The 12,707-nt window shown below is 40.6% G+C and overlaps 1 protein-coding gene across 2 annotated transcripts in view; it reads right to left on the bottom strand.

Annotated features, from left to right (window-relative positions):
* Nucleotides 1-1,163: 1,163 nt before the first annotated feature.
* The window catches only part of LOC150079075 (single insulin-like growth factor-binding domain protein-2), a 73,840-nt gene continuing 62,296 nt past the window's right edge, over nt 1,164-12,707 (bottom strand). For both annotated transcript variants that reach the window (XM_090382662.1, XM_090382663.1), the window contains one exon: nt 1,164-1,463. In XM_090382662.1, the coding sequence (XP_090238788.1) occupies nt 1,344-1,463 (120 nt within the window). In that variant the 3' untranslated portion in view covers nt 1,164-1,343. The remainder of the gene's footprint in view (nt 1,464-12,707) is intronic.

Raw genomic sequence — 12,707 nt, 5'->3', positions numbered from 1 at the left:
GGTTAAGGTGTGCAAAGAATGGTATCGAACGGCCAAACCACTTCCCGCCGACAGAATTATAAAGGATTAAGCAAGATGGATATTCGGTACGCGAAGGGTACTGCGAGTTATATGGGCTCAACGGCAGGTCACAGTACGGCAGCTGACATCGCAATATAGTATGGGAAATGCAATAACAATATCCCAAATGACGATGCGCAGCACACTCAGACGTATGGGGGTTCCACAGCAGACGGTTCAAGAGACACGCTCTCATAGCCAACGGTGGATGCTGTGGTGTCAACGACATGCTAAATTGGGCACTGAAGGACTGGAAATGAGTATGCTGGTCGGATGAATTCAAATACTTGGTGTAACACGCCGACGAACGCCTTCGTGTGTGGTGCAAGCAACACACGAGTCCATTGACTCATTGTTCATGGTTCCCACTGTCCAGGTAGGTGGCGATTGTTGCTTAATATGTGGTATGTTTTGGTGTTATGAACCAGGATTCATGGTGCGTATGGACCAGCGTTTCACTGGTGAGGTCTACGGGTAGCTCTTAGGAGATTATATGCACCCTTTCATGTTGCATTTTTTCTGGACAGAAACAATATCTTTCAAGACGATACTGCGCCCTATCCTCCTGCCTGCAATGTGCATAAGTGGTTCGGGGCACACACGTGAAGGTATAACCTTGTTGATTAATGAACAATGTAATAAATTATTTTAAGTTATTAAAATAATTTATTTACATAATGAACAATGTATTTATTTATCGTTTTAGGTAAAACTTTTAAAATTAGGAAAATTCCCAAGCTTGAATGAATTGTTTCCTGAAAATTCTGGATTGGATGTGCTCAACGGTAGCTGTTAAAATTATAAATAATTATTTTGGATAAAATATTTTTGAAACACAAATATTTAGAAGTAAAACACAAATGTTCAGAAGTAAATGGGACAAAAACTTATACTGAAAACTGTATTTTGGATGCACTAAGGTATATAGCCAATAGATTATAGAATATAGCCAGAAAAATTATAGAAAATGAACAGAAACGTTTCTGAAATTTAATTACAACAGAAATTATTTCCATCTACTTATAAGAAACTTACTTTGTACATAATTCTTATGTATATTTTGCTGTAATAATTATCCAATCAGTAGAGAAAGCTTTCCAGTGTAAGATTAAAACTGATGATTATTTTGGTAAAAATACAATTGGAATTAGTACATAGGAAACTAGGTACATTTTTTTGTTGCGTTTATCCAAACATGTTGATTGTTGGTAGTGATTCTTCTCTCTCTCTCACTGTGAAAAGAATTTCAGTTGATCCAAAAGCTTCAACAATAGTCTTATCCATTACTCGATAATCATGCACGTCCCAGGTAGTTGCGCGTACTGATCGTTTGGTTTGCAAATAAAGCCCTCTCCGCAAGTACCGCCATGATTCAGCATGCCACCACATTCTTCTCCAATACCCTGAAAACAAATTAGAGAAGTAAAGTATTAAAATACTGAAAAGCCGATTATGGGATATAGATTTGGGAGTTTCATTCTTATAAAAATTGATTTCGTTTTTATTGTTTTTAATGCGTATAATTTTCTGGATTCTTAATATTTCAGTCTGCGCGTTTGTACAGTGGTATCGTCAACACCGGGTGGAGAAATCCCGAGTTCGAATCCCGTCGATGACGCGAGGAACTTTAATGGGCTTTTTTTACTCCTTGGCTGAGTTAGTCGGTCTCAGGCGTAGATAACAAGGTTCCCCTCCCAAAAAAAACTAGGGTTTTTTCGTCCAGCAAAACAGGCAAATCGACCAGAGAACCCACACAAATACAGGTAATTGCCGGGGGACCCTAATATAATACTTTGGTTCTTAATGTTTCATTAAAACTGAGTTAGTCGGTCATATAACAACACTACATGACACACTTAAGTGCGTCTATTTGATGTCGGTCCTCGCAGGTAACACTGTATTTATAATCACCGTCCTCCTCACACCAGGTGGAAAAGGCCTGGTTCGAATCCTGTCAATGACACGCGAGGAACTTTTATGGGCTTTCTTTTTCACTCTCTGGCTAATTAATTGATCTTAAGCGAGGATAGCAAATTTTTATCCAGGAAACTTGGGTTAAGAGATTTGGTTTATACAATGTGTATGAGGAGGGGAAGTTCCCAAGCAGTGGAAGAGAGTTTGTGTGAAGTTATTGTTAAAGTCCTGAGAAGTTGGAGGAGGATATGACAGTGGAAAAATTTAAGTATTATACTGTTGCTGGATTATAGTCAGAGATTGTATGGATTTAAATAGGTTTTAGTACCGAACAAGTGTTGGTTAAGTTGATGAACTTCGTTAAAGAATCAAATAAGAAGTACATCGTCTCTCTTTATCGATTTACAGGGAGCCTTTAATAATTGTGGTGGCCTGAAATATTGCAACGTGTTTTAAAATCGAATTGCTCAAAACTGATATTTATTGTTTTTAAAGAATATTTTAGTTAGTGAATACAGACAAAACAGTAAAGACTAAATTTTGAAAAGTATTAGAAACTAGTTACGAAAGGTTGTTCGCAGGGTTCTGTTATGAGCTCTGTGGTGGGAACTCCGTCATACATGAACTTCTAGTTGTGGTTCCACATGTACATTGACATATGTGGATGATTTTCTTGCCCTGGTGGAGAATGACTCAAGAAAAAAAGTTAGAAAAATCTGGGGAAGTTTTGAAAAAGTGGACGACTGGCGTGATGCGGTCAAGCCTGTGATTTCGCAGTCAGAGTCCGCAACAATATACGTATTAACAAAGGGTCAATTGTCTAAAGGTCAGTGATATCCTCATATTAACCTTAATGGGTCAGTGCACTGTCTTGCCGCATCTCACAAAATCACAGAGCACATGCCATCACTTTGAGGAGCCTTTCTCGATTTAGGCTCCGAGTTTTTGGGAACAGATAATCTCCTAAAATCTTAATATCGCTAATGTCAATATTAATGTGCCTTGTGGCATCATTTTTGATGCCACATTAATACCGCTGCAGTGGAACGAATCAGACAGTGCATCCAATCTGGCAGCGAACATTTTTAGCAGTTATTGGTTAAACTACGTAAACTACAAAATATAATTTTCCTGTTTGGTCAATGTATTGTAATGTAATTTTTTCAATGTACAATGCCCTCGTGGGTAGGACAGTTTGTATAATCGCTGTCCTCCCCACCAGGTAAAAAAGACCTGAGTTCGAGTCTCGTCGAAGACGTGAGGAATTTTCATGGGCCTTTTTCACAACATGGCAGAGTTAGTTGGTCTCACGCGAGAGTAGCGTGGTCTTTTCTCCCGAAAACTCGGGTTTTCCTTTCAGCAAACAGAAAATCGACCGCAGAACACACGCAATTTACAGACACGGAGCAATATGGCCTTAGTCGCTGATGCTCCTAAAACCTTACTACAACAACAATGCACAATGTAATGTAATCGTTTTTTCTAATAAAAATATTTTTTTTAATACCAAATTCCTTCATGCCAAGTTGCACTTCAAATACCCATAGCTCAGTGGTTGTTGTTGGTGGTGTAGGGTTTTAGTGTGTTCGCTGATTGATTTGCCTATTTGCTTGTCGAAAACTTAGTCACGTTGTAAAGAGAATCAATCAAAATTGATGGACTCTCTTCACAACGTGAAAAAAAGATGACGGGATTCGAACCCAGGTCTTTTCCAGCCGGTGTGTGGATGACTTTGCTACCCACGAGGGCCATTGCTTTTTTACTCAGAACGACCTCAGTAATCACCTCCTGAAATTGTCACAAAGTCCCGGGACACTGTTTATGAATTCAAAGAAGCCATATTGTGCCGTATATATTATGTGGATAACCTGCATGTGTTCTGTGGTTGATTTGCTCTACAAAAAAACTATGCAGTTCTCGCCTAAGACTGAATTAATTAGTTAGTATTAACCGTATAATACAGCAAGCTTTTGCTGCATTGGCTAAAAATAAATGAAAATAAAATACCTAAATGAAAATATTCAGTGATCATTCATAATTCAGTGATCGTTGATTTATGACCATCCCATCCGTAATGGACTATGCTGCATAGCTCGCGGTATAAAAAGCCGAACAGCTTCGTATGCTAGAGCGGTGGGCGGTAATTTCCATCTGATCGTGCAAGTCAAAGTTATAAAGTATCAGTTATGGAACGTAGTAAAAATATCACGGAGTTTAAAAAGGGCATGATTGTGGGAGCCCGTGCGGCGGATGCTTCCATATCGTAAATGGCACTTCTTGTTGGTTGCTCACAGCCCACTGTGGTTAAGGTGTACAAAGAAAGGTGTCGAACGGGTCAAACCACCTTCCTCAGACAGAAGTGTAAAGGATGTTTTTTTTATTATATTATATTTAGGCCACCGGAATAATTAAATTCATCTGCCGTTCTGTGTCTTATGTCTATTAATTGCGTGTATTCTATAGTCGATTTGTCTGTTTGCTGGACGAAAAACCTAAGTTTCTGGGGAAAAACCTTGCTATCTACGCCTGAGACCGACTAACTCAGCCACGGAGTGAAGTGTAAAGGATTATTCAAGGTAGATTTTCGTGGTGAGCGAAGGGTGCACCGCGTTGTACGGACCCAATGGCAGGTCACTGTGCGACAGTTGACATCGCAATGCAATATAGGGAATGCAAGACAACATCCAAAATGACGATGCGCCGCACGCTCAGACGTATGGAGTTCCACAGCAGTCGACCAAGAGACACCCTATCTTCGCGCATGCCGTAGTATCAACAACACGCTGGTTGGACACTGCAGGACTGGAAACGGGCGTGTTAGTCGGATGAGTCCAAATACCTGGTGCATCAGGTCGACGGACGCCTTCGTGTGTAGCGAAAGCAACACGAATCCATGGATAGATCCATCGTGCATGGTGTCCACTGTCCAGGAAGGTGGCAGTGGTTGCTTAATATGGGGTATGTTTAGTGGTATGAACAAGACCCCTGGTGCGTATCTACCAGAGTTTCACTGGTGAGGTATTTTTTTTGTGTGTTTCTTGTTTTTTTCTTTTTTTTTTTTGCGATCTCCAGGGTTCCCCCAACACACACTGCTGTATCATCTGTACTAGCAAATTCCAAAGCCTACTGTGTAAGTGTAATGTAGGTTTGCAAGTGTTATGTTTGTTGTGTGGCGGCACCTGGCAACTTCGCAGCCAGGGGGCAATAGACCCGGTCGGCTGTTCCCTGACTCCCAACCTCAGCCACGTGAATGCGCGCCAGAAACTATCCCGGACGGGTCTCGCACCGGACTTTCCAGAAAATTCTAGAGAAGTCCAAAAGGAACATTAAACAGAAGAGGAAATAGTTGGTGAAGAGTGGGGTAAAATGGAGGGGGGGAGAGTAGACAGAAAGGTAGGGGAAGAAAGTAGGAGACATCCCCAAGAAAAGTAGAAGTTACAAGTTTAATGAAGGAAAGTACAAGCAAAGAAAGTCTGAACAGTGGTATCCGTTAATTGAACTCCCGAAGGGGTTAGCAGAAGATTCCCACCTCAGGCTACCAAGGCCGGCTGGTCTCTAAGAGGGTTGTCTATCTTCCTGCTCTGAGCCGAGCATCAAAACTAGCAAAGATCCCAACCCAGCTGGATTGCTGGATAAGCAGGAGGGAGTTCCCACCTGTGGAGGTAAGGGTCAGGTCATCAGTTGACAAGTCCGGGTGATCTCAGGTGGATCAAAATTCTAGTCCAGTGAGCAGTGAGCAGTGAGTCCGGGTGTGTCATTATAGGTGGTGAAATCTCAGGTCAGTATCGTTTTGGATCAATGTTTGTAGTGGAGTCTGCCGGTTAGTAAGCATGATTAAAATGGACAGCGAAGGCTGTCTATGTGGGTATCGAAGTTTGTCAGATGTAATCCAGTTCAGGTGGGTCTCTTCGGATAGTGTTACATCCACGTGGAGAAGGCATGTATATCCTCTGTAAAGACACAGAATATCCAGGACAATTCATTCAGGGTTATATGGTGTTGTTCAGCATCAGACGACTTCTTCTTTTGAAGACTTTGTTGGCATAGTGAGAGAAAGCATTGCAGCTTTCCCTGTAGTCTAACAAAGCGGGTGCTTCTTGAAGTGAATAAACTTCAGTTAGCAACTGAAGAGGTTGCCGAAGATCAGCATAGTGTGAACATTCTAGTAGTATGTGCGCTGCCGTTTCCTGGGAACCACATGTGCAATAGGGGGTTTGAGAGAGGTGGAAGCTATGCTGCTTGGCATTCAGGCTACCGATTCCAGTGATGTTCACATACAGTACTGGGTTGAACCAGGAGAGAAACTGTTTATTAAGCTCCCTGACTGATGTTCACATACAGTACTGGGTTGAACCAGGAGAGAAACTGTTTATTAAGCTCCCTGACTGAAGGAATGAAGTGGAATATGGTTCTACCAAGTAGGCTGTTGCTCCAGTTCTGCTTCCAAATTTGGACAAATTGGGCACGGATCCTCCTCAGTTCAGTTGCCGGTGCAGTCAGGTCCAAAGAGACACCATTTATTTCTGCTAGATTTCCAATTCTCAGGTGATATTTGAGATATGAATGCATGATCTCTAGGTGGATGGGCAATTTTCCCCGAATAGCTTGCACGAATAGGAGACAGTTCTGCAGACTCTGGACACTGTTAGGAGGATTATCCTCTGTGCTTGAGTTCGCTTTTTCTGAATAGACTTGTTCTCAATGCGGTGTCCCCATGAGCCAGCAAAGATCAGAATAGGCAGGAAAAGAGATTCGTAGTAGATCCGGAGAGTACGGGGTTTAAGACCCCAGTCCATCCGCGTGATTCTAGCCATCTTCCCAGTTATATTCTTGATTTTTTCCTTGATGAAGTCTAAATGCCAAAACAAAGAGTTGTTGTTATCCAATACTACTCCTACGTATTTGTATATTCCAGTGTATTTGATCTGGGCATGTGTGTATTTTACTGTCGGTAGTCGTTTGTTTACTTCACACCACTCTGAAAGATCATCCAAGATGCTGTTGGCATCAGTCTCAAGTTGAAATCTGGAGTTTCCTTATACTATAATGTCAAGATGATCAGCGTAAGCCAGCTTGACAGTGTTGATATGGGTTCTTTTTAGCCATTTATCAAAAACAGCATTCCAGCAGAGAGGCTCTAGGACAGAGCCCTGAGGGCATCCTCTGGTAATGTGCCTGATTAGCTGGGAGTGAGTGGTTCTGACAATGAGGCTTCTGTTGTCAAGGTAACTGGACATGAGTTGGTATATGGGTTTGGACACCTCAGCTTTCCTGAACCTCTCCAGTACACTCTGCCACCAAAGGATGTCAATGGCCCGTTTGAAATCCACAGAGGCCGAGGGCATATTTAATATCTGTATTTCTTGCAGTAAGGAGAGCGTGAATTTAATCCTCCACACAGTGACCCTTTTTGAAGCCGAATTGCTGGGAGTATAGCAAATCCTTTGCCTTGTAGGTTGCAGAGAATGTCTGAGCCAATAACTTTTCTAGTATTTTGCGGGGGATAGAGAGCAGGGCAATTGGGCCATACAACTCTGGTTGATCCTTTGGTTTGTCTTTCTTAAGCAGAATTTTAAGATGAGCACACACTTCCAGATGGTGGGGAAGACTCCATCACGCAGTAATGGAGTCTTCCCCAGTTCTCTCCAGCTATACTGCAAAAGAGAGAGCTATACTGCAAAACCCTTTCAGTATGACCCCATCATACTGAAAGGGTTTTGCAGTATAGCTGGAGGGAACTGCCAAATCTTTTTGATAACTTCAACCTCAGTTTTGGTCTGGACCTGGGCATTTCCCAAATTTAGTAGTAGCTGTTGCACTTTCAATTTCCTCTCTGTCAAAGTTTCTTTCATAGGGGTTTCTTTGATAGGCAAGATCATCAATATGCATGTCAGTCTGGATGTTTGATTATTTTCTACCATCATCCTGGTGAATGATGGAGTCCAGAATCAGAAGCTGATTGTTCCCATGAGAGGGTATCAGCATTGTTTCTGGATGAGAAGATTTTATTGTGTAAGGTATATTTTTGTCATGCGGCACCAGGGGTTTCCCCCATCTCCGCGTTGCTTTCTTTGTGGGTGTACCAGTTTCCTGGGAGTGCCAGAGGTTTAAAAGTGTGTGGGTATTGTACCTGTGTAATGTCGTGTACCGTTGTTCATCTGGTCATTTAGCCGCTGGACCCCTGCTGGAAAGATCTAAACCTCCCAAGCACTTCCTAATTCATTTCACAAATATACGTGGTCTCAATTCTAATCTCAACGATATCCATTTCCACTTGCAGTCTGCCAAACCCCATGTACTTTTTCTGACAGAATCTCAGTTATCGGTTGATTCAACTACTGCTCATCTCAGATGCCCAAATTATTCGCTGTATGATTCCTTTTGCCTCAAAGGTGGTACTTGTGCATATGTCCGTTCTGATATTAGGAGACCATATGCACCTTGCCATATAGCATGTTTTTCCGGGCAGAAAGATCTTTCAAGACGATAATGCGCCGTGTAATAATGGCCCGCACTGTGCACAAGTGATTCGAGGAACACAGTGAAGATATTACCCATATTGATTGGTCTCCAAATTCTCCTATTGTTTTGGTGTTTATTGGTGCATTGACAACGGAGATCATAATGCGCCAGTTCATTTATTATACCACACGCTTCTTGATTAGACCGGAGTTCGAGCCCGTCACCACCAAATACGGAGGATGCGGAAAGGTCAGGGAATGACCACCGCATATTCCCGGAGCAATATGGCCTTAGTTGCTAATGCTCCCTAAAACCAAATAATAACAACGACAACAACAACAATTTATTATAGTATGTTCTCTGTATATAAATATTGTTCGAATGTAAGAAGGTTAAATATTTCTGTGGTATTATATTATTATTTACAGCAGATGGTATACATTAATTGTTTATATGAATCTAAAAATATCTGACACGTGTTCCTTGTCACCAAAAAAATAGCTTTAAGGGGCATAATGATGAAAAAATTCGTTGTCTATCATTTTCATATGTTGAGCGTTCTGTAAGTATATGTTTAACTGTTTGGATAGTATGGCGCACTTGGCATCTTGAGGGTTCTTCTGCACGTAATAGATAGCCATTTGTGAAATGCATATGTCCTATCTGCAATCTGGTCAGAACAACTTCTTCTCTCCTTGATTTCCTTATGCTCGTTTACCAGTGCTCAACTTTTGGTTTTATTTCATATAATTTATTCCATGTTTGTTTTTGCCAGAGTTCTTGCCATTGGGTTAGACAGCGATTGTTTATGATTGGTTTGTAGTTCTTATGTGGAACTGCGAATTAGTGTTCTTGAAGGTTAGTAGTTGATTTTGCAATTCTGTCCGCTTCTTCATTTCCTTTTATTCCTTTGTGTCCTGGTATCCAGCAGAAAAGTATCTCTTATTTTTGTTTTGTGAAGTTTGTTAGTATCTCTTTGATTTGCCAGAGTACTGGTTGAGTTATATTGATTGTGTTTTGTATGGCTTGGATTACACTTAATGAATCAGAGTATATTACTGTTCTCAAGTGGTAGGTAGTTCTGAAATGCTCCAGGGCTATCTGAACTGCTACTAATTCTGCAGTGTAGACACTGCATTCTTTCGGGAGTTGGCGTGACAGTGTAACGTCTGGAAATACTGCTGATGGTCCTACCTGGTTCTCTGATTTTGATCCGTCTGTACATATTGGTATGTGATTGAGATATTGCATTCTATGTGCTGCATGCAGTTGTTGAAAGTTGATGTCTGGTAAAGGATTTTTATTCCAGTTTTGTGTGAAGAGGTCATAAGCTGGGGAAGGTTTATCCATGGTGGAATTATATGTCCATCTAGATTTGCAACATTATCTATTTTGTGATCATGTGTTATCAGTAGTTCTGGTAGTCTGATGCCTAGAAGCTAGTTTGCTCTTTTGTGGTTCCTATATATGTTTTCCCATTTCGGTGAGAATAAAGTTGTCGAAGTCGGATGTACTCTTATGAGTCTTATCCATAAGCATACAGCAGTGCCAACTGTTGTTTCCTCAGGAGCAGCGATGGTTCATTAGCCTCTGTATAGAGACTGTATGTAACGGATGTGCGGAAAGCTCCTGTTGCTATTCGTGTAGCACTATGGCGAATCGGATCTAACCATTTGAGGGCGCTCTTTTTTTGCCGATGCGTAAACCGGTGATCCATAATCTATTTTTGACCTTACTAGTGCTTTGTACAGGTTGAGCAGGGTATAACGATCTGTCCCCCGCCGCCCAAGATGCTGTTGTTAAGATTTTAAGGATATTAAGTTTCATACATTTTATTCATATTTGTTTTATGTTCTACAAAGATTGACTAGAATGAGTCCAAGAAATTTTACACTTTGTTTGACTGGTATTATGTTACGTTGCAATGTTAGTTCAGGTTCAGGGTTCAAATTTCGTTTTCTATAGCAGTGTACACAGACTGTTTTTTTGTTTTGATATTCTAAACCAGTTTTTCTGGGCCCAATGATTGTTGTTGTTAATTGCGCGTTGTAGTTGTCTTTCTATTGTTCCCATCTTCTGTGCTTGATATGAAATACTGAAGTCATCTACATATAGTGCATACATTTGTATGACACTGCGGGTGGTAGTTGTTTTGTGATGCTATTTATTTTTATGGAGAATAGTATGGCACTCAGGACAGACTCTTCGGGAACTTGTTCTTCTTGTTTATATGATTTTGACATTGTGTTTTGTACTCTAACTTGAAATGTTCTATTTTTCATGAAATTTTGGATGAATAGTAGTAAATGTCCTCTGAGTCCTGCTTCGGGATGTCTTGTAATATACCGTGTCTCCATGCTGTGTCATAGGCCTTTTCTGTATCAAAAAATACAGCAACCATATGCTTTGAGGTTATAAATGCATCTCCTATATCTGCTTCTATTCGTGCAAGGTGATCTAATGTGGATCGATTATGTCTAAACCTACACTGCATACTGATGAACCAGTTAGTTGTCTCAAAATACCAGACTAATCTTTTGTTGATTATCTTCTCTAGCACTTTGCTTAAGCAGCTAGTGAGAGCTATCGGTCGATAGTTGTTTGGGGCCTTCTGATCTTTATTGGGTTTTGTGTTTAAGCATATCATAGTGTATATTGTCTGGTCCAACTGCATTTGGTTTTGTTTGTGATACTGCGTGACGTAATTCATGTATTGTAATTGGTTGGCTATAAGGGTTCAATCCTTTTTGTATTAAAATTAATTCTGTTTTTTTTTTTTTTTTTTTTTTTCAGTTTTCTCCTTATAGGTCAAAAATTCTGTAGTGTAGGATTGTTTTGACGATACTTCAGCAAACGTTTCTCCTAATATATTAGCTATCTCTGATGGTTCGGTAATGCTTTCTCCATTCCAGTGTAATACTAGTGATGGCTGGGTTTTATACTTCCCATTCAATTTTCTTATTTTATTCCATATTATTTGTGTTTGTTGTTCTATTTATTGAGGAAGTAAACTGGATCCAGGAAGTTTTTCTGGCTTGTTTCCGTGTATACCTCAGCTATTGCTCGTGCTTGTTTATATTTTATCAGATTATCCGTTGTAGGATATCTCCGGAACTTATTCCAAGCTTTGTTTTGTTGTCTTCTTGTTTTCATGCAATCTTCGTTCCACCATGATTTTGGGTGCAACGGAAAACGAGTTGAAGTTGTGGTTATTGTTTGTTCGGCTGCTTGTATTAAGGTATCTGTGACATGCTTCAGAGCTTCATCGACCGATGTTTCTTGGATGATTTTTGGATTAAATATTGCCATTTCTCTAAATTTTTCCCAGTTGCCTTTTTCTATTTTCCAGCGGGATGGTCTGTTGGAATGGTAAGGAGTGTTTCTGGTCAGTATGGTGATTACTGTGTAGTGGTCACTGCTGTTTGGGTGTTCTATTACTTGCCACTCTAATTCCGGTAGAAGGGAAGGTGTGCATATAGTTAGATCTACTGCTGAGATAGAACGACTAGGAAAGTGAAAGTATGTAGGTTTACCGTTATTGAGTAGAGAAAGGTTATGATGGTCTATTATTCGTCCTCGTCTGTTGATGCCAGTGTTTCCCCACCGATGACTATGCCCATTCAGGTCTCCCATTGTACAGAAAGGTAATGGGAGTTGGGAGATTAGTTGGTCTATTTCTTCAAATGGTATATCTGGTTTTGGTGGAAGGTACACTGAATAGATGGTTACCGTAAATCTCAGTGTATTCTTACTGCTATTGTCTCTACATTGCTGTTTAAAGGAATGTGTTCGGTTGGGATGTGGTTATGGACCTCTCCTCCACTTGCCTGACCTTTCTCTTATTCTGTCTTTCCTATACATTCTATAATTTTTTACTGAAAGGGTGTCTTGTTGTCTAAGGTATCTCTCTTGTACAAAAAAGCATATTGGCGTATGGTGTGTTATTAGATAGTATGAACCAGAGCTGTAGATACTGGACATCGTCGTAATTGGCTCGTAGTCCTCTACAGTTCCACTGGATGAACTGCTCCATTATTTGGTTTTCCTAGTGCTTTCGGGGTGCTTCCGAAATGGAGAATTTTTATACTTTGCCTTATCTTTTTTAGGGTAGTCTGGCCAGTCCATGTCCGTATTTTATTTTGTGAAAATTTCTAGTACTGGTTCTTCAGATGTGTTTATTTTTTCTATTTCCATCTGTTCGGTTGCTTTGGTGTTTGTCAGTTTAGGTCGGTCTTCGTTGTGATGCTGATTTGTGGATATCTGTTCTGTGT

The sequence above is a fragment of the Mastigoproctus giganteus genome, chromosome 10, assembly GCF_048544385.1.
Source record: "Mastigoproctus giganteus isolate SK-2022 chromosome 10, ASM4854438v1, whole genome shotgun sequence".
NCBI classification, from domain to species: Eukaryota; Metazoa; Arthropoda; class Arachnida; order Uropygi; family Thelyphonidae; genus Mastigoproctus; species Mastigoproctus giganteus.
This window is presented reverse-complemented; position numbering and strand designations above follow the sequence as displayed.